This window comes from Balaenoptera physalus (assembly GCF_965194825.1).
Source record: "Balaenoptera physalus genome assembly, chromosome: 8".
In the NCBI taxonomy this organism is placed as follows: domain Eukaryota; kingdom Metazoa; phylum Chordata; class Mammalia; order Artiodactyla; family Balaenopteridae; genus Balaenoptera; species Balaenoptera physalus.
Genome location: NC_138887.1, coordinates 100,424,661 through 100,449,141, shown reverse-complemented (window position 1 = coordinate 100,449,141; position 24,481 = coordinate 100,424,661). Strand labels below are relative to the sequence as shown.

The following is a 24,481-nucleotide window of genomic DNA, read 5'->3' as shown; positions in this document are numbered from 1 at the left end:
AAAGGCAAAACTGTGGAGACAGTGAAAGGATCAGTTGTTGCCAGGGGTTGGGAACAGAAAGCAGTAATCTAGGTGAGACAGTGATGGTGACAGAGAGCAGTGAAAAACATTGAAGTGAGAAGTCTTTTGGAGATAAAGCTGCCTAGATTTCCTGATGAATTAGATGTAAGGGTGAGAGCAAGAGAGGAATCAGAAACAACAGCTAGATATTTGGTTAGTCAACTGAGTAGGGAAAAGTAGGAGTATTACATAAAGTAGGAAAGAATGAGGGAGACTGAAGGAAAAGTTCTTCTGGTGGAGAGGTTGACTGGTTTTTCATGGGAAATGATTGGGGGAAAGGGTTCTTTTTTGGACATGACAAGTTTGAAGCATCTCTTAGCTAAGCAGAGAAGTCAGGTAGGTGGTTAGGTAATATGAGACTGAAGCTTAGAGGTCAGAGTTGGTATTTAAAACCATATTACCAGGTGAAATTGCCTAGGCAAGACTATAAGTAGAGGAGGCCAAGTGGCAAAGGAGGGGAGCAAGGCAGGTGCAGTGTCTCCAGAGCCAAGAAGAGTGAGTGATAGAGGAGGGGTAAGTGATGGAGGGTATCTACTGCTTCAGGAAAGTCAAGGAAGAAGATTCAGGTCTACTGCAGTTGGCAACCTAAAGTCATCGTGACTTGACACATGGCTTGACAGGAGCTGTTTCAGTAGAGCAAGGGGATGGAAAGCCGGACTGGAGTAGGAGGTAAAGAAGTGGAGACGATGGTGCAGACAACTGGGGTTCTACCGTGAGGAGTAAAGAAATGGGCCAATTGCTTGGCTAGTGCTTCTTCCCACTGCTTTCCCCTCCCCATTGATTCTTGTGCCAGAATCACAGTATAAAAAAATCATTGTGTATCACTTATATGTGGAATCTAAAAAGTACAACAAACTAGGGAATATAACATAAAAGAAGCAGACTCTCAGATATAGAGAACAAAATAGTGGTTACCAGTGGTGGGAAGTGGGAGGTACAAACTGTTGGGTGTAACATAGGCTCAAGGATGTATTGTACAACACCGAGAATACAGCCAATGTTTTGTAGTAACTGTAAATGGAAAGTAACCTTTAAAAATTGCATAACAATAGGGACCTCCCTTGTGGTGCAGTGGTTGGGAATCTGCCTGCCAATACAGGGGACACAGGTTCGATCCCTGGTCCGGGAAGATCTCACATGCCGCGGAGCAACTAAGCCTGTGCGCCACAACTACTGAAGCCCGCACGCCTAGAGTCTGTGCTCCGCAACAAGAGAAGCCACCACAATGAGAAGCCCACACACTGCAACAAAGAGTCTCCCCCACTCACCACAACTAGAGAAAGCCCACGTGCAGTGACGAGGACCCAACGCAGCCAAAAATAAATAAATAAATAAATTTATAAAAAGAAATCATTGTAGCTTTGTACTATATTTTAATATTTATGTAAATCAGTACACACTACCCAAGGAGCAAGTTTTTGCCATACATCCCGTTTGCCACTCTTCTTTTTCTTTTTGTGCCTGTTATTCTTACAGATGAGCTATGGAATAATTATTTCAAATTTAAAAAACTCATTGATATTTTAATTGGAATAGTACTCAACATACGAATCAAGTTGGAAAGAATTAATGATCTTATAAAATATTGAAAGGTTCTATCCAGAAACAAGGTTGGTTTCTCCATTGATCAAGGCCTCTTTTATTTTTTCAGCTTTATTAAGGTACAAATTGACAAAACTGTAAGATATGTAATGTGTAAAATGTGATGATTTGACACATGTATACATTGTGGAAGGATTTATCAAAGTCTCTTATATCTCTCAGTAAAGTTCTGTAGTTTGCTTCACATAGGTTCCTTTCATTTCTTAGTAAGTTTATTTCTTTCTTTAATGCATTTTGCCTATATCGAATGGGATATTTCTCCCCATTCTTTTTATTTATTTATTTTTTATAAATTTATTTATTATTTATTTTTGGCTGCATTGGGTCTTTGTTGCTGTGCGCGGCTTTCTCTAGTTGCGTCAAGCGGGGGCTACTCTCCATTGTGCAGCTCGGGCTCTAGGTGTGTGGGCTTCAGTACTTATGGCTCATGGGCTCTAGAGTGCAGGCTCAGTAATTGTGGCGCTTGGGCTTTGCTCCGCGGCATGTGAGATCTTCCCGGACCAGGGCTCGAACCTGTGTCCCCTGCATTGGCAGGTGGATTCTTAACCACTGAGCCACCAGGGAAGCCCTCCCCATTCTTGTATAGAAAAACTATTGATGGGGATATTTAGCTTCAACCTAATCACATTTTTTTTTCTAATGGCTTTCCAAATGTTTCACAATATAATGATATTTTGGCTTCTCCTTTACTCTTTTTTAAAATACATTTATTTATTTATTTATTTATTTATTTATTTTTGGCTGCGTTGGGTCTTCGTTGCTGCGCATGGGCTTTCTCTGGTTGCAGTGAGCAGGGGTTACTCTTCGTTACGGTGCGCGGGGTTCTCACTGCAGTGGCTTCTCTTGTCGCGGAGCACGGGCTCAAGGGCTTCAGTAGTTGCAGCACACAGGCTCAGTAGTTGTGGCTCGCAGGCTCTAGAGCCCAGGCTCAGTAGTTGTGGCACTCGGGCTTAGTTGCTCCATGGCAAGTGGGATCTTCCTGGACCAGGGCTTTGAACTGGTGTCGCCTGCATTGGCAGCCGGATTCTTAACCACTGCGCCACCAGGGATGCTCCTCCCCTCCTATATTTTCTATCTCTTTGTATATTTGCTTTACTTTCCAGGGAGATTGAATCAACTTTATCTGCCTATCTCTGTGTTGATGTTTTTGTTTCTGCTGTCATGATTTTAGACATAATTGTTGCTTTTGCTACAAACATCTCTGGATGTTCCTTTGTATAGCATCTTGTTACTGTTTCATGGATGCAGTATCTTTTATCTCTCTAAGGATATTAACCGTGGTCTTTTTGACACTTTCTTCTTCCTGTGTAACCTGTTTCCTCCAAGTTACTTTTTTCTGATTGTTTTGTGGCTCTCTTCTGCATTAGAAAATTTCCTGGATGTCTGGTAACACTTGGCCGTGATTAAGGTCGTGTAGGTGGGAGGGAAGCTAGTCAGAAACTCTGAGCTCAGAGGTTGGGTTTGCCACCATAGGGTGGGCTGGCTGGGCTGTTTCTTATGTCAGTATCTTTAGGTCTTTCCTCGTGGACTGGTGAAATACCCCAGAGCAGTGTCTTCCAGTTTCCTGCCTAGGTCCTGCTCCCAGCACTTGGGGAGCCTGATGGTGGCAGAAAACTCAGCATTCAGCATTCTGCATTCCATATGGCACGGTCACTTAATCCCTTTGTTTTCAGTATTTTTCAGAATGGTATCTCCATTCACAACTGTGCTCCAACACAGACACCTTCTATCTTACATTCTTCAGAGGAAAATCCCCCAGACTCTGGCTGGCGTAGGGGAGGGACTGTTGCCCAGGGGCTTGGAGCTGGAGGAGAGATGGAGGGATCTAACTCCTCATCCTGGTCCTTATCTTAGCAACCTCTTCCACCTTTCACCTCTGGGAATCCAGAGGTACCTTGGACTCCCAATTTCTGTGCCTCTGAGAACCTTGCCATGTAGATCAAGTTGGCTCTCAATTTTCGCCACTGCCAGCTGAGATGTCTTTTTCCTTGGGGCTGGTAAGTCAGTAAATAACCAGATGGCTGGTCTGCCATCCTGCTTCAAAAATTTTGTGACTGTTGTCTTTTTCCCTGTTCTGTCTATCCTTGTAGGTTTATCTCTTGATTTAAAAATCTCTTTATGGAAGTTTTAGTGGGGTTTTAGGAGGGAGTGAAATTAGATGTACACATTCAATTACCATCTTAACCCAGAACCCTAACTTCCCTTTTTAATATATTTTAAAAAATATAATTCCTGGGAGGATTGTTATTGGTCATGGAGGATTGTTATTTTAATGTACTGGGGCATGTTTATTTCTGTCTTTCCATTTAGAAGTCTTTAACTGAACATGATTAGCAGGAAATGAGCCTTTCTATGAGGAGGATTCAAGGAAAATGTCTCTAGTGGGATAACTTTTATTAAGTATATGAGAGAAACCCAGAGGCTGGATCCCAGTATGCAGCCTCCAGGCAGCCCCTAAATGACTAGGGCGGATTCCTGCTAGAGGAGGGACCCTATAGTGACCCCTGAGGGTGCATCCAGGGAATGCCCTTGGCAACATTTTGTTTAGAGACCCAGAATAAATCCCAGACTTCATCGCTGATGTTCCCTGGAGAGGGGCTCAGTTAGTGGCCTGAGTTTATCTTACATCAATTGGGGGAATTCTGTGATAAGAAAGTGAGTTCTGGATGCCTTTCTGAAATGCAACCCATTGCCCATTTGGGCCCTAGAATCATTCATTCATTCGTTCTTCACTTTGCTAATATTCATTGAGCATGTGCCTGGGCCAAGTGCTATGCTAGCCATTCTTGAGACAGATCTGCCCTAGGCAACTCTTTTTTTTTTTTTTTTTTTTTAAATGCGGGCTCTAGAGCGCAGGCTCAGTAGTTGTGGCGCTCGGGCTCAGTTGCTCCGCGGCATAGTGGGATCTTCCCCGACCAGCGCTCGAACTCGTGTCCCCTGCATTGGCAGGCGTATTCTTAACCACTGCCCCACCAAGGAAGCTCCTGGGTAACTCTTTAAGCACCCTCTCCCCAACCTTGCAGAACAGCGAGGTCGGGGGATCAGGGTGACATCCAAGGCTGTTACCTGGTGACACTCATTTTTCTCTCTGTGTGGCCTGTGATGAGGACCAAGTGAGGAGACACCTAATCATCCAGCATGGTGCTCGGCACACAGTAGGATGTCTGGATTTTTTGGGACAGCTTTGTATGGTGCAAGGAACCTCCTGTGTTTTATGTTCACCTGATACTTTCAAATACTAACATTTTGGGAGGGATTTATTTATTTATTTATTTATTAGAAATGATTTATTTTTGGCTGCATTGGGTCTTCGTTGCTGTGCGCCAGCTTTCTCTAGTTGCCACGAGCGGGGACTACTCTTCCTTGCGGTGCGCAGGCTTCTCATTGCGGTGGCTTCCCTTGTTGCGGAGCACAGGCTCTAGGCGCGTGGGCTTCAGCAGTTGTGGCTCGCAGGCTCTAGAGCGCAGGCTCAGTAGTTGTGGCTCGCGGGCTTCAGAGTGCAGCCTCAGTAGTTGTGGAGCACTGGGCTTAGTTGCTCCGCAGCATGTGGGATCTTCCCGGACTCGAACCCGTGTCCCCTGCATTGGCAGGCGGATTCTTAACCACTGTGCCACCAGGGAAGCCCTTGGGAGGGATTTAGAGATTCAAGTCAGCGTAAACGAGCCAGTACTACTTAAATCAGTCACTGTGACAGCATGATAGGGTCCATGAAATATCCACAGTGACCGCCCTGCTCTTTAGTTATCTTCAACACTGGCCTGCGCACTCTTATATTCCTGGACTGCACACTCTTTGACTTCACTGTTCTCCTCTTGCCCCTTATTGGAAACAAGTTGTAAGCCACCCAGAAGGTGAGAGACATTTCTGAAACTCCAGTATTTTTGAGAGATCAGTTTTAGCAAAAAGAAATGTTACACATGGATTGACACTTGGTGGTTCACCTGTGAAGTGTTGGAGGCACTTCCAACTGTTGAAAGCCACCAGGTGATGGAGAAAACAGTAGTGGGACTGGGTTCTGGTTGCCCAGCTTTGTAATCTTGGGCAAATTCGTGAGTTTCCCCACCCACCCGAGCCTTAATTTACCTATCTGTGAAATGGGGACACCCACAGGGTTGTGGTGAGGACTAATGAAATAAGGGGTGCAGACGTGCTTATTACACTTTCCACTCACGGCTTAATAAACATAGTGGTTCTTCTTGCCGGGAGTGCCATCCTGGGCAGGCTGCCGTGTGTGCGCGCGCGCGTGTGTGTGCACATGGGTGTGCGCGTGGTGCTCTGGCCCGCTGTGTTTCCTGGGGAGGGCGTACGAGTGGATGTGTGTGATGGGCCGCCCTGGGAGCGTGCGGCTGCGGCGCCAGGCTGAGAACACGGTGCCCGCGCCCGCCGCGGCTGGGCGGCAGCGCCGGGTGAATGAGCGCGCGTGGGGACGCGGGCACAGAGGCGGCGGCGGCTCAGCGCTGCGGTGCGCGCCCGCCTGCCTGCCGGCCGGGTTGGGGGCGGACCGCGAGCCGCGGGCCGGGGGAGGAGGAGGGGAGAGGGCGGGCGCGCGGGGCGGGCGCGCAGGGTGGGAGCGCCGGAGGCGGGGAGGACGGGCGGTCAGAGCGCGGCTGCCGCGGAGCCCGGCGCGCGGCTCTGCCGGGGAGCGAGGCTCGCAACCAGGAGGCGGCGCAGCGGGAGGGAGCGCGGAGCCGGAGCCGGGCCGGGCCGCCTGCCTGGGGCCAGCGCTGCGGGCCGGGGACGGGCCGCGCCAGACGCGGGGAAGCGCGTCGGCGAAGCCGCGGTGGCCGGGACGAGCCAGGGGGGCGTCGGCCGCAGAGAGAACCGACCAGAGTCGGCGGAGCGTCGCCCAGCGGGGCGCCTGGGCTGCCGCGACCGCCCCTTCTCGGGGGACTTGCCGGAGGAGACCCGCCTGCGGGAGGGAGCGAGAGGAGCAGGTCTGCCGTCAGGGCAGCGGGAGAGGGAGGTGTGTGTGTGTGTGTGCGCGCGCGCCTGCCTGTAGGGGTGGGTGGGTGTGTAGGAATGTGCATGTCTGGGGATGACGGTGTGTGCTGTGTGTCTGTAAGGAGCGTGCGAATGTGTGTGTAGGGGTGTGTATGCCTCTGGGTCGGTATATACTGTGTGTGTCTGTGAGGTAGGGGTGTGTGTGTGTGCCTGTGACACAGAGCAGGCTGGGAGCTCACAGAGCTTGGGTCTGAACCCATGTAGGAGGGAGGGGGCTCGGCAGGACCAAGTGTGTGTGTGTGTGTGCGCGTGTGTGCGCACTTACGTGCAGGGGTGTGTGAAGGGTGAGTAGGTGAGTGTGTCACGGGTGCTAGGTGTGGCCGTGTGTGATGTAAGGGTGCTGGGTGCACCTCCATCCCTGGCTCACCCTCCCCTTCCCCTACCAGAGGTAGGTGCCTGGGGTGGGGGCCGGGGAGTTAGGAGTCTACTGCAGCAGCCCCTGGTCCAGTTTGCCTGCCTGGCCATCTTCCGCCCACCCCCCCGGAAGCCAGAGATGGCCAAGCTGACCCTCCCCCCAATACTTCTAGGGTTAAGGGATGGGGAGCTGGTCAAGCCGCAGGAAAGAGGGTAGAGGCTGAAGGGACAGAGCTTCTGCCAGACCAGGGCACCCTGCTTCCCTGGCCAGAGCTGCCTTCTCCATCTCTGCCAGATCACTCACCCTGTGCTTCATCCCTCCAGGGACCAGGGCTCCCAGGGTCTGAGTGAGAAGACAAACATCTTAGAGGGGGGCCGGAGCTGGGGTGGGAATATGTTGAGACTCATCTGTGAGGGCCAGCTTGTTCACAGTTGTATTACCAGAAGGGTACTCAGCACATAGTAGGCCTCAACAGATATTTGAGGGAGGAAAGAGAGAAGAGAGGGAGGGAAGGGATCTGAGTCAGTCAAGGATGAGGGCAGCTGGATGCAGTCAGACCAGTCCCCATCCCCGGACTGAGCAGGTGGGGGAGGCAGGGGCTTAGGGAGAAGGAACCTTGGCTGGAAGAGAAGGGAAACTGCAGGGAAGAGATTTGTGCTGGGGCCTGAATGTTCAGGAAGAAGCTGGCAACTCTCCTTGGGCAGAAGCCTTTGTGTCCTATCCCCACCACCTGCTTCTCTGGGATCAGAAGCCTCTCTGGGGCATCAGATCCCAGGCAGCCAGAGCTCATAGCACCTCTCCTCTCTCCAGGACCTTCGTGCTCAAAGGTGCTGAAGACCTGAGTCCCCTGCCTACCCAGGCCACCTGAGGCCTGGAGGGGCCATGGCAGGGTATGGCTGTCTGGGGCTGGGGCTGTTCTGCTGGGTCCTGCTTGCCGTCCCTGTGGGCTCCCAGCCTGCCTCCTCTGTCCCAGGTGCCCATGTCACCACTTTGGCCCCGCCACCTCAGAGTGAGGCCTCTGTGCTGTCTCTCAACCTGGGACTTAACTTCAAATTCCACCTTCGGGGACCTGCTGCTGCTTGGGGGAGCTCTGTCACGGAGACCCAGGCACTTTCTCCTGGGCCGAGCCGGGAGCCGGAGGAAGAGGTGGCCGGTGGGCTGAGGACTGACCCCCTTTGGGAACTACTGGTGGGCTCTCTCGGGAACTCCCCCCCAGAGCGGGGCTCTACTGAAGGCAGCTCTACTCCCTGGGCCTCCTCCTGGCCTCTGGAGTCCACATCCCTCCTCGCTGGGCCCACTGACCGGCCCACTGCTCCCTACCAGCCCAGGATGGGCACCGTGACCTGGGCTACTGCTCTGACGGCTACAGCACCTCCATCCAGTGCTCCCAGGCTCCACCAGAGCGAGCTGGAGCTGAAGTTTGACATGGCGCTGAGAGCAGGCGTAGCCCCAACGCTTGGACATCGAACACTGCCCCTGCTGCCCAGCCTGCGGGCCAGCCTGGCAGAGATTGCTGGGCGCCTGGGACCCTTTGGTGAGTACCCACCCCAACCCAAGGAGAGCCTCTGCTGGGCAGTCTGGCAGGTAGGAGGAAGCTTCAGCCTGGGCTCCTTTTGCAGGGTTCTTTGGCACTACTGTGTCCCCACTCCGGAACTTATCAGGCCCGAGCCCCCCGGGCCCAGTTACATCCCCAAGCTCTGCCTCTGGAATTTCGGATTCTCCAGGTGAGTGTTTATTTCACTGCAACAAGCATTTATGGAACACCTCTAAATGCCAGCACCTCCTTTTTCCCTTGACTCAAGGGCAGCTCGCATTCCTTCTCCCAGGACCTGGGATACCAGCCACTGCTCTATGGGGAAATGCCCTCTTTGCCATACTAAGTCTGGTTTGGTCCTTGTAGCTTAGCTTCTGGTATACATGTGGCTACAATTCCTGGGACAGTGGCTCCCATAGGTCAAGCTCTGAGAAAGGACAGGATTTTCTCCAAAGCTCCAGAGGCCAACGCCGGCTGGTAGGATGGCAGTCTAGCCCTATGTGCTCCCTTTGCAGGGTTCTTTGGCACCACTCTATCCCCGCCCCCATCCCCCCAGGAGAAAAAACTCCCAAGTCCAAGGCCACTGGACCCAGCTGCTTCCCTGAGCTCTGCCTTCATTGCAACAGCATCACTAGGTAAGTATCCAATTCATTTAAACTTGACTATTATTATTATTTTTTTATTTATTATTTATTTATTATGTTTATTTTTGGCTGTGTTGGGTCTTCGTTTCTGTGTGAGGGCTTTCTCCAGTTGCGGCGAGCGGGGGCCACTCTTCATCGCGGTGCGCGGGCCTCTCACTATCGCGGCCTCTCTTGTTGCGGAGCAGAGGCTCCAGACGCTCAAGCTCAGTAGTTGTGGCTCACGGGCCCAGTTGCTCCGCGGCATGTGGGATCTTCCCAGACCAGGGCTCGAACCCGTGTCCCCTGCATTGGCAGGCAGATTCTCAACCACTGCGCCACCAGGGAAGCCCCAAACTTGACTATTATTTATTGAGCACTTACTACATGCTAGCCACTCATCGGCATTCTGGGATCCTTTTATTTCATTGTCATCACCATTCTCTTCATCACCACTATGGAGATATATATTAATGGTCTGAGAACAAGTGTTGCTGAGGATGGTCCCGCACAGAGTTAAGTAATGGTCCTCTGAGAGTTTTGCAGTCATAGACAGAGCAGGATGTAGACAAATGTATCAGGGGCAAACGGACACAGGAACTCCTTCATGATTTCCACAGCCTCAGCACTAACCCCACCCTCTACTCCAGTCTGCCTGCCCTGCCTCCCCACCCTCCCACTCCGACCTTGGGGCTCTGTCCTTTGCCGTCTGATCTGACATGACGTGCTGTCAGATATGGGCAGAGTTGGGCCCCTCATTGGGAAGACGTTGAAGAGAAGACCTTGCGCAGACAGATGCCATCCTTGTTCCAGGGAGCCTTTCAGAACACGCACGTAGACAAGCTGGTGGTGCAGAGCAAAGACCAGGGGCTCTGGAATCCTGAGACTTGGCTTTGAGACTTGAATCCCAATCCACTTCCTAACTGGCTGGTGACCTTGGACAGGCTATTTAACTTCTCTGAGCCTAAATTTTCTCCTATATCTGGGGTTTAATAATAGTGCCTGTTTTGTTATTGTGAAGCTTCCACATAATGTAATGGGCACAAAGTATTAGCTCATTAAATAGTGTCTGTTAACCTTGCTTCTTTCCCCGGTGTGTCCCAAGTACATTCCAGATCTACCTCTCAGATACGGCAACCGTGGCCCCTAAATGTGATAGGACAACACATACCACAAAAGGCAGAGGGCACGCTGCCTGGGGAGAGGTTCTGGTAGGTGAGGCCAAGGGAGACATGCAAAGGGTTAACTGTGGCTGGGCATCCTCTCAGGCACCCCACACTAGGAACTGGTGCAGCAGTGGAAACCGCTGGTCCCCGAGCTGCTTCCAGCTCCAGACTTAACACAACACTTGACTGTCGCTTCCTCTCAAGCGGACTCGGCACTCCTGGGCATGTGGGTGGGGAGCCTGCCGTCTCCTCCCCATCCAGCCCAGTGTGCAGCAGTGGCAGGATCTGCTGTGGAGTTGGGGGCAGGCTCTGTGGCCTCAGGGGAAGGATGCAGGGTGACGGTCTGCCAGCCTTAGTGACAGCGCTGGCCAGGCAGGTTTAATGAGTCTGGACAATATCAGAGGCAGCCCAGCCGGCTGGTGGCCCCGCCCTCCTTCCCCCTCCTTTCCACGGCTGCAGGAACCCAGCGTCTTCCTGGCTGTCCCTCTTGGATAAACCCCGGAGGGCTGCAGGCCTCCTGGAGAGAAGGCCAAAGAGCCTTGTTCCTGCCAGCACCTTCTGCGGGAGTAGTGGCAAGCAGTTAGGGGATAAAGGGAGTCTCTCTGTGTCTTCTCTAGGAACTTTCTAACCTCGGTAGTTAACCTTTGGGCCTAGGGCTTCTCTTCTCTTGCATTAGGTCTGCTTCACCTCGGACAGAGCTTGCATTCAGCCAGTAAGTGCTGAACAGTTGTGCAGGTCGTTAACATAGTAAAAGACTTCCATACCAGTTGATAACTATCCACTCTCCTTAGCCTCCTGAGCACCACTCCCCTCCCTGACCACCTGGCTGGCAGCTGTTCTGATTCACCTGAAACAGTGGTTAAATATTTCGAATGTCACCCTGACAAGGAGTACCAATCCTCTGTGATCCTGGAGGTGGGGTTGGGGGGAGGGATGGGGCCAGGCCACTGATCCGGGCTGCAGCTTCCGGCATCCAGAGTAGAGAGTGATTCCCCAGCCCTTTGATCTGGGCAGCTAGTGGACTTTTCCATAAATTGAGCCGGGCCCTCTTCCCAACTCCTCCCCAATCGGCTCTGGCTTCACCAGTTACTCACATTGACATCCCATCTCCTCTCTTGCCCCTGAGGTCAAGAGGAGACACAGGGCCAGAGTGGGACCACCTTGTAAGGGAGGCCTGCTCAGGAGAGGGATCCTAGGAAGTCACTACCTTCTGGGGGAAACCGAGGGCCCCTTCTGTGGAAGCCTCAAATGGGGAGACAGACGATGAGGTCAAGCGGACCCGTCAAAGGCAGAGGCTGGGCCTTCTTCACCTGTCCCCACCCATACCTGGCCTGCCCTGCCCCCCCGGGAGCAGTGCTCCTAGGTCAGAGCTCTCTCCTCTGACACTTGAGCTGGGCCTGTACTCTATTTCCTGGTTGTCATTCTTTTTCTGGCTTCTTAGGAATATTGCAGTTTGCTCTAGTTGCCATAATGCTTTGGGCCAGAGGTGAAAGATGGGGTCTTCTGTGGCCATCGAGTGAGAAGTGGCGCTGGAAGAGGGTGAGGCGGAGCAGCTGTCTGAGAGCTGCACTCGTCTGTACAGTGAGCGAGGAGGAGGCATGAGGGGTGACAGGTCGGCGCAGGCTGTGGGCTCCTGGCTGGGGTCTCCCTGCCTCTCTGCAGAGCCCACCAAGACCGGAAAGACCAAGGAGACTCATCCACTTTGCAGAAGTGGGTTGTGCAAGGGTATCTGAGGGGACCAATAAATGAGGGGTGAGGGAGAATGTTTGTGTATTTGATCCCACTGGTGTTAGACTGACCCTGCCCCCACCGAATCAGCAAGCCGTCAGTTCCCAGCTGAATGATTCCTCATTTAACTCACGGCTGTGTCTTCAGTAGGTGTTTGGGGATGGTCAGTCCATCCAAATGGTGTTCTTTAAACAGGGTTCACAGAGTGAGACAGTGCGTTGATGTTCACTCATTTGACTAATAGTTGACTTTCTAAGGGAAAACAGCCTTTTGTTAGTTAAATCGAGAATTAGTTTGAGGCCAGAAATGGTCACACTCAAACAGACACACACCGATGACTGACGGGTGATAAACATTAGCCCATAATGATCAGACCAACAACAGTTGTATATCAAATGCTTATGATGCACCAGTCTCTCCAAAGAGCTTTGCACACGCTGGCCATGTATTCTCATAACAGCCCTGTGCAGTAGGTGCTCTTCCCCATTTTAGACTTGAGGCATATGATGGGACAGGAACCAGGGAACATGCTGCCATTTGCAGTAGGCAGCCAGCTGTATATATGTAATTTTTTGGCAGCTCCCTCTCTGCCCTCCCAGTTGCCCAATTCTACCTTCCCCTCCCCTCTCTCCAGGGCTGCTTTCTGGCCCGCTCACTCCTTTTCCTTGTTCTTAGGATTGCTCTGTTTTCCATGTCCCCAGCACAAGCTGGCACTGCCTGGGGTAGGGATGGGGGTGCGCCTGGAGTCTTCCTGTTTTGTCCTGCTGAGGCATGGCTGGGTATGTCCAGGCAGTTGGGGCAGGAGTCTGCTTGTCAGGAGATCCTCCCCGCCTCATTCTACATCTGTCTCCCGTGCATTTCCCCATCGCCAGCTGGCTCCTCCCATCCTTCACCACCATCTTTCTCCCTCCATCCTTGCCTGCAGCTGCGGTTCTGCTAAGCCTGCTAGATGGGGGAGGGAGGTTCAGCGTGAAGCATCTTCCCTTGCTGCCTGGCCATGGAAAATCCTTGGGTCTAACTCTTTTTCGCCCCTCTCTAGCTCCAGGAGAGTAGAATTAGGGATCTTAGTCCTCACACTCTCTTACTTGACTTCCCTTTCCTCAAGGGATGTGGGGAAGATGTTAGAGCACAGGATGGGGCTGGGAGCCTAAGTTAGCAAACCCCAGAGCACCTGAGGGGCTCACTCGCTAAGCTGTGATCCCCCCAAATGTTCCTTCGTCAGAGTTCAAGGGTAGTCTTGAGACCCAGGGGAGTCCGTCTCAATGTCACCTTCTATAAAAGGGGGTGAGAACCAAAGGGGCACTGTATTAAGAGCCTCAGACCAATGACTTTGTAGTTGAGTTAGGATGGGGACCATAGCCATGGGTAGGCCGAGGTTGGAGGTGTAGCAAGCAGGAAGGCCAGTGAATAGGGAAGGTTGTGTTTTCTCAGGGTGCTGGGGATGGGAGGGACATATCACTCCCCCTGCTGCTGTGTGTGTGTGGGGGGGCGGGGCGGGGGGGCTTTTCCTGATGAGACAGGGAGAAGGGGGGAGCAGCTGAAAAAAGGCAGGGCAAGCTTCTTCTAGCACCAAGGTGGGAGTTGGGAGTCAGGGGTGCAGAACAAGAGATAAGCAAACTAGTATTATGAAGCGCCTCTGAAATCAAGGAGAGGGGCTCAAACTGGTGCTCAGATCTGGATTCTAGTTGCAGCTCTGCCAATTTGTAACCTTGGACAAGACACTTGGCTTCTCGGCAGAGCCTCAATATCTTCATCTGGCAAATAAGAGGATTCATTTCTTCAACGAATATCTGCTCAGTGCCCACTCTGTGCCAGGCACTGTTTTAGGCATGGGTATTCAGATGTGAGCAAAGCAATCCTTGTTCTCACGAAGCCTCCTTCCTGGCGGGAGGATTGAACTAGAGGGGGCTTCTACAGCTCCTTCCACTTGTAAAATTCTGTGACTTCTTAAGAAAAACCCTTTTCAGTGGAATCACAGGGTAATGATCAAAGCAGGGAGCTGGGGGTGGATGGGGTGGGGGGAGGGCATGAGAGCTGAAGCTGCAGCCGGAGGAGTTTGATGTGGGAGGGGAAGGTGAGGGGCTGCAGGGTCAGTGAGTCTCAAATTTAAGACAAGTCCTTCCTGGAAGCTATGAGGACTCTCCGATGGGCATACAGGCTACTGGCTGTAGGGTGGGCAAGGGGAGGGCTGCACGGAATGCCTCAGACAAACGTTCTTTGCCCACAGACTCCACCACCTCCACCTCTGGCCTGGATGACCCCTCTCCCGCCAGCCTTGGGAACCTTTCGGTGCAGCCAGAATGTGGGCCAGGGTCCTGCAGTATCAGAGAACTGCCTGAACGCGAAGCACAGCCTCCTGCGGCCCCACTGCCCCTCTTCTTCCTGACCCTGGAGGCCGACTGGACAGAGGCCAAGGCTCGCTGGGGTTTGGCCTGGGAGGCCCATGTATACGGGGTAGGCGCGCTCTTCGGCCTGGTGGCCCTGCTGGCGCTGCTGGCTCTGGCCCTCTTGCCCTGGCGCTGCCCGCCCGGCGCCCCCTGCCTGGCGCTGCTGGACCTGCTCCTGCTCTCCGCCGGGACCACCCGGGCCTTCCCGCTCTTCTACGACGCCTACGGGCACCGCGACCGGTTGCCGGCGCTGGCCTGGCTGCTGCTGCAGGACCTCCCGCTGCCCTGCCTGGCCGCCGGCCTGGGCCTGGCCTGCCTGCTTCTGGCCCGGCCACGCCCGCCGCGCTGTCCAGCCGCCCTGGCCGCGCTGCTGCTCCTGGGGCTGGGGCTGGCGGCCGCCGCCGCCCTCGGGAGCGCCGCCCATCGCCCGCTGCGGGCCCTGCGGCTCGCCTCCCGCGGGCTGCACGCCTTCCTCGCCGCCCTCCTTTCCGGGCTCCTGCTGGCGCTGTCCTGCTGGGGGGGTCGGCGGCGGCGGGCCGGAGCGCCCCTGGGAGCGTCCGGCTTCAAGGGCGCCACTCCTTTTCCGCAGGCGCGCAGCCCCTTCGGCCCGCTCGAGTCCTGGCGGCGCGCGGCGCGCACGGCCCCGGTGGCGGGCACCTTCGGGCTGCTGAGCGGAGCCCTGCAGGGCTACGAGGTGCTGCACGCCCTGGGCTACGGCGGCCAACCTGGCCTGGAGGGGCCCTGGCCCTGGTGGGCCTTCCAGCTCGGCCTGCGCCTGGGCGAGGTGGGCGTCGCGCTCCCGTTGGCGCTGCTGGGCCTCTACCCGGCGCTCTGCAGCCCCCGCGTGCCGCCGCGCTGCTGGGCCAAGCTCTTCCGCTTGTCCCCCGGCCACGCCGCCCCTCTGCTGCCCGGAGGCTGGGTCGCCGGGCCCCCGGACAAGAAGCCCCTGGGGAGCGCCATCGCGCGTGGCGACGCGGAGCTCCTGCAGCTGTGCGCCCTGGCAGGGCCGGGTCCCGACCTCCTACTCCAGGGAGGAGGCTGCCGGGGCTTCGACGGCGCGGCCGCCAACCCGGCCCCTTCCCCGGCCTCCTCCCCCTGCAGCGATTACACCGTGGACTTCCGCCCGCCCTCCCCCATCAACCTGCGACGCAGCATCGAGGAGGCCCTCTGCAGCGAAGCCCTGCTGAAGCCCGGCCTCTTCCAGGGCCCGGCTTTCGGGGAAGCCCTGCCGGGGCTCGGCCTCTACCGCACCGCCTCGCTGGGGGCGCAGACCGGGGCCGGGCCCACTGGGAGGTCTGGGGAGGCCCCTGGTTCCCCCGCGCCCCCCGAGCTCCCCTCTCCCGGGGCCTGGCCCGCGGGCAGCAGCGCCTCATCCGGCTCGCTGTGCGGACTGTCGCGGGACAGCTCGTCCGTGCTGCTGTGCTCCAGCCCGGACAGGCCCCCTCGCTGTCCGCTGGTCTGCGTCCTCAGTCCCCCGCGGCCCTCAGGAAGCAGCCCTAGCCTCCCGGTCTCAGGATCCTACCAGGCCCTGTCCCCACCCTCCCGCGACTCCCCAGAGCCTACTCCTGAGCTGCAGGCCGAAGAGGCCTTGCTGCAGGAGCAATTCCTGGATGCCTGCCGACAGATTGACGAGCTGAGTGTGGGCAGCGACACCATAGACCTGTGAAGATGTGGGCCCCTCGCTGCCCCGACAATACGCCCCCTTCTGGAGCCTGTTCTGCCCGAGACCTGCACACTGTAACCCTTCCCCAATCCCGCCTGGCTCAGATACCTCTCCCCGCTTCCCCTCCCATCCAGGGACCCCTGGATGGGTGGGTCAGCAGCCAGGCTCTGTTGATTGGGAACTAGTGCCACCTTCTCTGGAGCCCTGGGCACTGATGCCCTCAGCTGCAATTCTAGGCTGGCAGGGCTCCCACTTTCCTTGGCATTCACCAGCAATAAAGCTCCAAGGTGCTCCACTCGAGACCACCACTTCCCACTGTGGTGCTGAGTGAGAGGGGCTGTCCTCAGCAGACCTCAGGACTGGCCTCAGTCCCCACACCCACCTCTGCCACGCCCAGGAATCCCATCCCTGCGTGACTGAGACTCCGTGTCCTCCGCATGATCCTTCCCCATAGAAGGGTCCATGGCCCATCTAGGAGACTCTACAGCAGTTGGGTGGGAGGTGAGCGCTTTCAGAGTTAATTTATCAATAAAATATTTTCAGAGGAGAAAGGTCTGACCTTCTTGGAAAAGCTGAGATGAGGCAATAGCAGCAATGGTTCTGCCAGAACTGGAAGAGAAGCAGTGTTTGGGTGAGGTGGGTCCATCTCAGACCCCAGTGACCTTCACTCCTGACTGCAAGGGGTCTTGTCCTCCACATGACCTTTCCCCATAGACAGGTCCATGGCCCATCTGGGCTGCGTGAGGGTCCTGGGAGTGGCCCCTTGAAGACCCTTCTGACTCCCTTGGAAGTGGCTTTTCAGAGTTGGATCACTGCCCTGAGAAAAGAGGCAGAAACTCTACAGTCGTTGGCAGAAGTGTCTGCATTCCTAAGAAACTGGCTTCAGGTCCTGATGGACAAGTGGTTAGGGACTAGTTAGCGTCAAAGTCCTCCATGGAAATGTTGATACACATCTCAAGGGCTTGATCGCTTTGAGCTGGGTTTCGCAGCAATCTCCCTGCCACGTACCCAGAGGAATTCACAGAGGAAACTACTTGCTCCACCTACCAACAGGACCTCTTCAAGTTTGGACTAACAAGCCCCTTCCCCTGGAGAGCATTCATCTCCCACAGGTGCAGATCCTCCCTGGAGAAAGACTTTCTTCCCCAAACACCAGCCCCATCCTACCCGCCAAAGCAGAACTCACAGGGCAGAGACCCATGAATACATCCGGCCACCAGGCACTCTGTAATCCCTCCCTTGTCCAGAGCATTTGGCTCTGAGCTCTGTAGTGTGTGCATTTGTCATTTGGCTAAAATGCAGTAAGTTCAGAGTGGCACTAAAACAGAGTCAGAGATTTGAAAACTAAATTCTGGAAGTGTTTTGGCAGATGTCCTGCACATCACAGGGAAGCCTACAGGGGCACACATACTAGGTTTGAAGTGGAAAAACAGGAATAGGAATGGTTTTTCTTCCAACTCTGCCCATCAGCGTGTGGGGATTTGAGAAGGGAAGCAAGGGAGCCAAGAGGGAAGCAGGGAGGCCGGGAGGGGAGGGGGCCCTCACCAGACCAGGTCCAATGCACTAGTGGAAGAATTAAAACACTGCTCTCCTCACCCATGAAGCTCTGTCTTGGCTGAAAGGAGCGTTCAGAGCCTGGAATCTCAGAAGGAGGAGGGAAGCCAATGATGCTTGGGGCAAGTGAGGGTCATCGTAGGGAAGAAAATGAGAGGAGGGTGGGGCAGGCACAGCTGAAGAGTGGGACTGGAGTGGTTCTGACTGTGTCTTCTCCATCACCTGGCTCAGCTTGGCTCAGAAATTCTTGCTGCATCGTCACTCTGGGCTGAGGCCCAGAGAACTGCCATCCTCCTAATTACAGGCATTTCTCACTGGTGTTGTAGTGGCTGTAGCGGCCCCAGCACCAGAGCTGCTCCGAGAAATTGTTTCCTTTCTTCCCCACTTACCCTTCCATCTGCCTCTGCTCACACTCAACTCCTCTCTGCCATCTCTTCCTCGTCCTGATCCTTGCCAGCTCCTCTCGCTCTCTCACTCTCCCCATCAAGGGTCCTTGGGTTCAGGCACACACCTCTCAGCAAAGCAGTCCAAGCCCCACATACCCCCAGTCGGTCTCTCTGTATGTTTGTCTGTCCGCCTCTCTCTCTCTCACAGAAGCGGGCACACGCTCGCACGCGCACACACACACACACACACACACACACACACACTCCTTTTTTGTTTGGAAGCTCTGAATGGGGCTGGTGAGATGGGGAGGGGGCAGGGGAATACAGCTTGTTACTCACCAGCTCCAGCACTTCTTTGATTTGCCTCAGCAAGAATCGCCTAAGCCCTTTGACTTGATCAAGAGGCTGAGACTTTGGTGAGACAACCCTTCCCTTTTGTCTCATGCCTCAGCCCTTCCTTACCCGAAGCAGTTTCCCAGAAGAGCCCCGGTAGACCAGGGTGTAATATATACGCCCTCAGTTCCAACTCTTAGTACTGTAGGAGACTGAGAAACAAACACCTTCATTCGTTCAATCTCTTTAAAACATTTTATTGGATGCTTACGATGTGCTAGGTGATGGGGGTAGACAGGTGAGCTAGGTGGACAACAGCCCTGAACTTATGAAGTTGAAGGTCTTTTGGGGAAGGCAGACATTAAAGAGTTAATCATATAAATAATTACAATTACACAAGTAATTAATTACCTTTGCGAGAAGTGCTAAGAACAAGAAGTATGCGGTATTATAAGAAGGTTTGGCTTGCAAGCGGGAATGGAGCCAGAGGGATGGGGCTTGGAAGAGGATGGCTGAGCACAGCCCAGGCCTCTCTTACTTCCTTTCCAGGCTCCTGCAAGTGATGGATGAGAAGAGGCCAGCAGTTTATTTCCCCTGGAAGCCACGTTGCTGATGTGGTGCAGGGTACCACGACTCCTGCTATTTAATAAAGAACGCTGCATGTGTCCTGGTTAGATGGATGAGCAAATATTCCTGATTGAAGAACCACATGGCTTCCCTGTTACAAATGGATAGGAGGGGATGGGGCTGAGGCTGAGGCTGGGAGACTGAGATGGGGAGCCAGGTCTGAAAGTTGGGAAGAGTACAAAGGGTCGGTTGCATTGTTATACTCCCCTAGGGGCACAGAACTCCTCCGTACTGTGGGTGGCTGCTGCCCTCTGATGGGCACAGGGACACAGTTTCCTTTTGTTCTTTATGGAAGATTTGGGTCCAAAGTATTTCCAACTGAGCATTGTAGGGTGTGTCCCAAAGGGATGTTGGAGCAGCCTTCTCAGGATTCTTTCCCCAGTGCACACTGCAGCCAGGGCTGGGAAAGCCTCCATATAGCTAGGGCCCTGAAGCTTGCAATTTAGACTTTGGGTATGAAATTTTGATCTCTAAGGTGATGAAGGGGCAAGAGAGGAGGAGAAGAAAGAGAGAGGAATGTGGAATTCCAAACCGACTGTATTCAAATGATCCATCCCATTTCCTTTGTCTATTTGTCTCTCTTTATCCTGGATGGAATTAACCCATGGCCTTAAAAATCTGTTTTTTATTTCAGTACTTCCTCTGCTGAGTTGTGTGTTTAAAAATAACTGTGACATTTTCTTTTAAGCATATAATAAATGCTTAAAAGCTAGGGTTTCATAAATCTGATGTTAAACGTTCTCCCTTTCCCCCTATCACTATCAACCAGTCATCCATCCAACCAAAATGTGCTGAAAGTAGATGGGGTTTGAGGAGAAAGGGAAACACTTTTCAATGTACCTTTTGTACTTTTTGAATTTTCTACCTACCCTGTGTTCAGGTTATGCCATTTAAAAGTAATTATTTAAAAAATGCATTGGGTACTTTTGTTCTGTACAAATGTTCTTCAGGGTGCTGCACTCCTGCACACAGGTCAGTTCCTGGGCCCAATGGGATGGCAAACACTGTCTGTGTTCCAGGATCCAGGAGCACCCAGATCTCCTGGCCAGTGGGATTCCTCAGCCTTGGCTCTGTCTGATAAGCTGACCTGAGGAAAGATCTCCTGTCTCTGGGAGGACCTGGGTACTATGTCTGTGTGTGCAAGCTGGATGTCATGTTTGTTCTGGGTGTGTTCTCACGTGATCTTGCATGGTGCAGGCTATGATTTATTTGTAATTTTTTTTTCTTATAAATCTATAGTTTTATTAAGACAAAAACTGACAGTGTTGGTATGAAGTTTAACATTTAAACAAAAGTTTTCACAGACACCTAACACGTGCCTAAAAGGGTTTTACAAGGGAGTTCTAGATGCAGGTCTAGATGATGTCAAGAACTGATGGATCTCATGATTCAAGACAGTATTTTGGGTTCTAGTTAGTTCTTAGGATTAAAAAAATTTGTTTTGTTTTAAAGTGAACCACTGCCCCAGTATGAAAATTTAATCTTATCCTGAGACCAGGGCTTCTGAAATCATTCAATTCTTGAAGTGATTCAGTGAACTTGTGTTCAGTCAGTGACTGAACCCTGCCACCAATGGTTTCAAAGTTCAAAAAACAGAGGCTCCAAAAGTTTTCCACCTAAGAGCACCAGCCCTTGTCTTTGCCTACTCTCCCACTTCCTATACCACCCTCTGCCCTTCCCCAAATACTTCAGCCAGTGGCTTGATGGAGAAGCTGATATTTATAACTTCATAATTGGAAAAAAAAAGGGTCTTCTTGTCAATTTCAAGAATTAGCACCTCTAAGACAGAATGATCTGCCTGTGTATACACTCCAGTAAGACTTTTCCTCCTCAACCAGTTTCCATCCCTCAAATGGCAGCTTTGGTAACTTCTTAACTGGCTTAGTCCTTTGTTGGGAATAGCATTAAGCTCAGGCAGGGAACACCTTGGCTTCTAAGTTTCAGGCATTCACAGCTTTTTTTTTTCTTTCTATTTTTTTTAACATCTTTATTGGAGTATAATTGCTTTACAGTGGTGTGTTAGTTTCTGCTTTATAACAAAGTGAATCAGCTATACATATACATATATCCCCCTATCTCCTCCCTCTTACGTCTCCCTCCCACCCTCCCTATCCCACCCCTCTAGGTGGTCACAAAGCACCGAGCTGATCTCCCTGTGCTCTGCAGCTGCTTCCCACTAGCTATCTATTTTACATTTGGTAGTGTATATATGTCAATGCTACTCTCTCACTTCGTCCCAGCTCACCCTTCCCCTTCCCCGTGTCCTCAAGTCCGTTCTCTATGTCTGCGTCTTTATTCCTGTCCTGCCCCTAGGTTCTTCAGAACTTTTTTTTTTTTTTTTAGATTCCATACATATGTGTTAGTGTATGGTATTTGTTTTTCTCTTTCTGACTTACTTGACTCTGTATGACAGACTCTAGGTCCATCCATCTCACTACAAATAACTCAATTTCATTTCTTTTTATGGCTGAGTAATATTCCATTGTATATATGTGCCACATCTTCTTTATCCATTCATCTGTCGATGGACACTTAGGTTGCTTCCATGTCCTGGCTATTGTAAATAGAGCTGCAGTGAACATTGTGGTACATGACTCCTTTTGAATTATGGTTTTCTCAGGGTATATGCCCAGTAGTGGGATTGCTGGGTTGTATGGTAGCTCTATTTTTAGTTTTTTAAGGAACCTCCTACAGTTCTCCATAGTAGCTGTATCAATTTACATTCCCACCAACAGTGCAAGAGGGTTCCCTTTTCTCCACACACTCTCCAGAATTTATTGTTTGTAGATTTTTTGATGATGGCCATTCTGACTGGTGTGAGGTGATACCTCATTGTAGTTTTGATTTGCATTTCTCTGATGATTAGCATTCACAGCTTTTAAACAGTCTCTCACGTCCTCATTTAGGTTGCCAATGACATTTTTTGAAAGGATGAAATATTCTAGACACAGAACCAAATCATCATTAGTTGTTCTTTCCTTTGTTTCACCATTTCCCCCATCAGGCCCCAAATTTTAACAAAAATAATCCTAACCCATCTCCCTTCATTCCCACCCCATCCCTCCCACCCCAAATAATACACCACTAATAGCCAAAAACTACATATATGCTACGCTGTAAAAATGCAGAGTTAACACTATTGGGAAGAAGGCTGTGGGTTGTGGGGATGCTCTTTGAAGATCTACAGTATCCTTTGCTCTCCCACAACCCATTCTGCAAGTTTTGTCCTTCATAGAAGGCCCTTTGCTTTTCTCAGCAAAGTTCAGAATGGGTTGCCTTGAAACACTGACCCTCCTTCCCCTCCACTGGGATGGGTGTGCAAACTATACAGCATGGAGTGACTTTAAAGCACTTGGGCTGCTGTAGGGTACAGAAACTATACTGGCTCTTCAAAAGACATCTTCTCAAGCCAACTCTATGCTGTCAAGACAAGTAGAACTCCTTCTTTCCCCACTTGAAACCCACAGTCATATGTGACAGGGGCTGGTACTCAGGAGAGTTATTCTTGTCATCTTTTTTGTCATCATCCTCTGAGGGGTAGGAATGCCACGTCAGCCTTTCCTCATAGAAGGATATGACAACCTGTGGGCACTTGACATTGGCCCTCTTGGCAGGGACCAGGTCAACCTCATCAGAGTTTTTCCATTTCATCAGGAACATGAGTTCTCCACTGGAGCCTGTAGCTCCAATAATCCGCTGCGGTTCCAAACCCCGGGCAAAGCCTCGTGGCTTTTCTGACTCTTCTTTCTTCTCCTTCGGTTTGCTCTCCTCCCCCTTATCTTCCGAATCAGAATCAGCTTTGCGCTTGCCTCCCTCTGATTTATCTGTCTCGTGTGCTGTTTTCTGTGACTGCAGGAACTCAGCAATGAGGTCGGGGCAATCCAGGTTTTCTTCTGGCTCCCATGTGTTGTCCTCATCCGAGAACCCGTTCCACTTTAGGAGGTACTCCACTTTGCCCTTTACCACTCGACGGTCGAGAACTTTTCCCACCACATATTCTTCTTTTTCTTCTTCTAGCACCTCCTCCACTTTCTTCTTGTTTTGTTTTTTCCCCATAGTGCCCCCAGCTTTCTGGTATAAAGGGTGACGGGGCTCAGAGCAGCGCCCACGAGCCCGAGAGGAATCGGTGCTGCGCTACAGGCGCGTCTTGTCGGGCCGGCCGGGGGAGTGGCGACCAGTAAAGCAACAAGACAGTTGACCGCGGTTGAGCCCCTCACTGTAGCGGCGTACTGCAGGCCCCGGGGCAACGGCCCTCCTTTTTTTTTTTTTTTTTTTTTGATTAATGTCTGTCTACCCCCACGGGACTGTACACCCCATGAGGGTAGGCGCCCCGTCTTTTTTTAGCTCACCAATTTTATCCTTAGTGCCTGGCACATAGTAGGAGCTCAGTAAATATTTTTCTGAAAGAATGTATGATCTGTGCCTATTTGTACTTTAGTAGCTATAATTTGTCTGCGAAGTGTTAAAGGCACAGTTGTAGTTATCTGTTATAGTGTGACAGATGTCTCATATTCTCTGAGAACATGAGAATTGTCCGAATGATGTATGTGACGTACTTGCGTTGATGTGCATTCTGGCTGTGTTTTATGCACATAATCTGGGAGTCTGGGGTGGCACTTCAGAAAATATTTATTAAACATCCATTATATGTTAGATCCTGGGTTAGGGCCAGAGTAAAACCAACCTCTCCGGCCTGCCCTGCTGAGTTTGGTATCGATCTCCAGGAGGTTACATCGTAAGCAGTGTAGGAAATAGCGAAGCCAAATTTCTCTACAGCGGCGGGGGCGGTACTTGGATTAGGGGTGGAACCCCGCTCAAGAAGCTCCGCCCCCGGGCGTCATGATTTTTTTCCTTCCGGAATGTTTTTTCTCCTTTTACCACGTTTTCCTCCGGACTCTTTTGAGTGAAGAGCACTTCCGGAGTCTCCCGGCAACTTGGCGTGGTCGCCCTTACTAAAACCTGTTCCTTGACTCGCGTGCGCGACGCCGCGTGCTTCTGTTTCTCGGCCTTATGGCCGGGCTGACCCTGTTTGTGGGCCGCCTCCCGCCCTCGGCCCGCAGCGAGCAGTTGGAGGAGCTGTTCAGTCAGGTGGGGCCGGTGAAGCAGTGCTTCGTGGTGACTGAGAAAGGTAGGGGGCGGGGCGGTCGAGGACAAAGTTGGGGTTCCTGGGAGCCGGGTGGGGGCGAGGACATCCAAATTGAAGCGACCCGTATAGTCCTTTACCTGCCGCATAGTGAAAGGACTTGGAAGTTGAATTTCTTTTCTAAACGGACTCTGCTTTAGATGAATCCATACGGGCCGTTTCTGAAAGTCAAATCACTCCCTTAAATTTATGTAGCGCTTTCCGTTTATTATGCACGCTGACATATAAGATCTTATTTGGTAGTAAATAACTAACTTTTAATAAAACACTAGTAGGGCTTATTGAGAATCAGCTGATAGCCAGGTGCGGTGCTTGAGTTCCA

At 52.2% G+C, this 24,481-nt stretch overlaps 2 protein-coding genes and 1 pseudogene across 7 annotated transcripts in view; 2 read left to right on the top strand and 1 right to left on the bottom strand.

The window, feature by feature from the left end:
* Positions 1-6,273: 6,273 nt before the first annotated feature.
* PRRT4 (proline rich transmembrane protein 4) lies at positions 6,274-17,550 on the top strand. Of its 3 annotated transcripts, XM_082472297.1 has the most exons (6): positions 6,274-6,596; positions 7,829-8,552; positions 8,638-8,742; positions 9,068-9,187; positions 14,294-14,520; positions 15,043-17,550. In XM_082472297.1, the coding sequence occupies exons 2-6, from the start codon at positions 7,901-7,903 to the stop codon at positions 16,117-16,119; spliced, it is 2,181 nt and encodes a 726-aa protein (XP_082328423.1). In that variant the 5' UTR covers positions 6,274-6,596; positions 7,829-7,900; the 3' UTR covers positions 16,120-17,550. The 3 variants fall into 3 exon arrangements, with proteins under 3 accessions (XP_082328423.1, XP_082328422.1, XP_082328424.1); XM_082472296.1 differs by having other exon boundaries at positions 14,294-17,550; XM_082472298.1 differs by lacking the exon at positions 6,274-6,596 and having other exon boundaries at positions 6,688-8,552; positions 15,555-16,069.
* A 4,570-nt stretch (positions 17,551-22,120) lies between these two features.
* LOC309665734 (chromobox protein homolog 1 pseudogene) lies at positions 22,121-23,289 on the bottom strand (annotated as a pseudogene). Its single transcript has one exon. The product of its transcript is annotated as a chromobox protein homolog 1 pseudogene (transcript).
* A 613-nt stretch (positions 23,290-23,902) lies between these two features.
* The window catches only part of RBM28 (RNA binding motif protein 28), a 30,820-nt gene continuing 30,241 nt past the window's right edge, over positions 23,903-24,481 (top strand). For 2 of the 3 annotated variants that reach the window (XR_014266619.1, XM_082472308.1), the window contains exon 1: positions 23,903-24,144. Coding sequence is in view for 1 of the 3 variants with exons in the window: in XM_082472308.1 (XP_082328434.1) it covers positions 24,027-24,144 (118 nt within the window). In the remaining 2 variants the exon portion in view is untranslated. The remainder of the gene's footprint in view (positions 24,145-24,481) is intronic. The other variant, XM_082472309.1, reaches the window with a different exon arrangement.

What these genes read in the sequence shown, in the direction of transcription:
- PRRT4 (XM_082472296.1), top strand. Translation starts at nt 7,901, where the DNA reads ATGGCAGGGTATGGCTGTCTGGGGCTGGGGCTGTTCTGCTGGGTCCTG. An exon ending in TGGGCGCCTGGGACCCTTTG is followed by an intron (nt 8,553 to 8,637) that starts GTGAGTACCCAC and finishes CTCCTTTTGCAG; the next exon opens with GGTTCTTTGGCACTACTGTG. An exon ending in TGGAATTTCGGATTCTCCAG is followed by an intron (nt 8,743 to 9,067) that starts GTGAGTGTTTAT and finishes CTCCCTTTGCAG; the next exon opens with GGTTCTTTGGCACCACTCTA.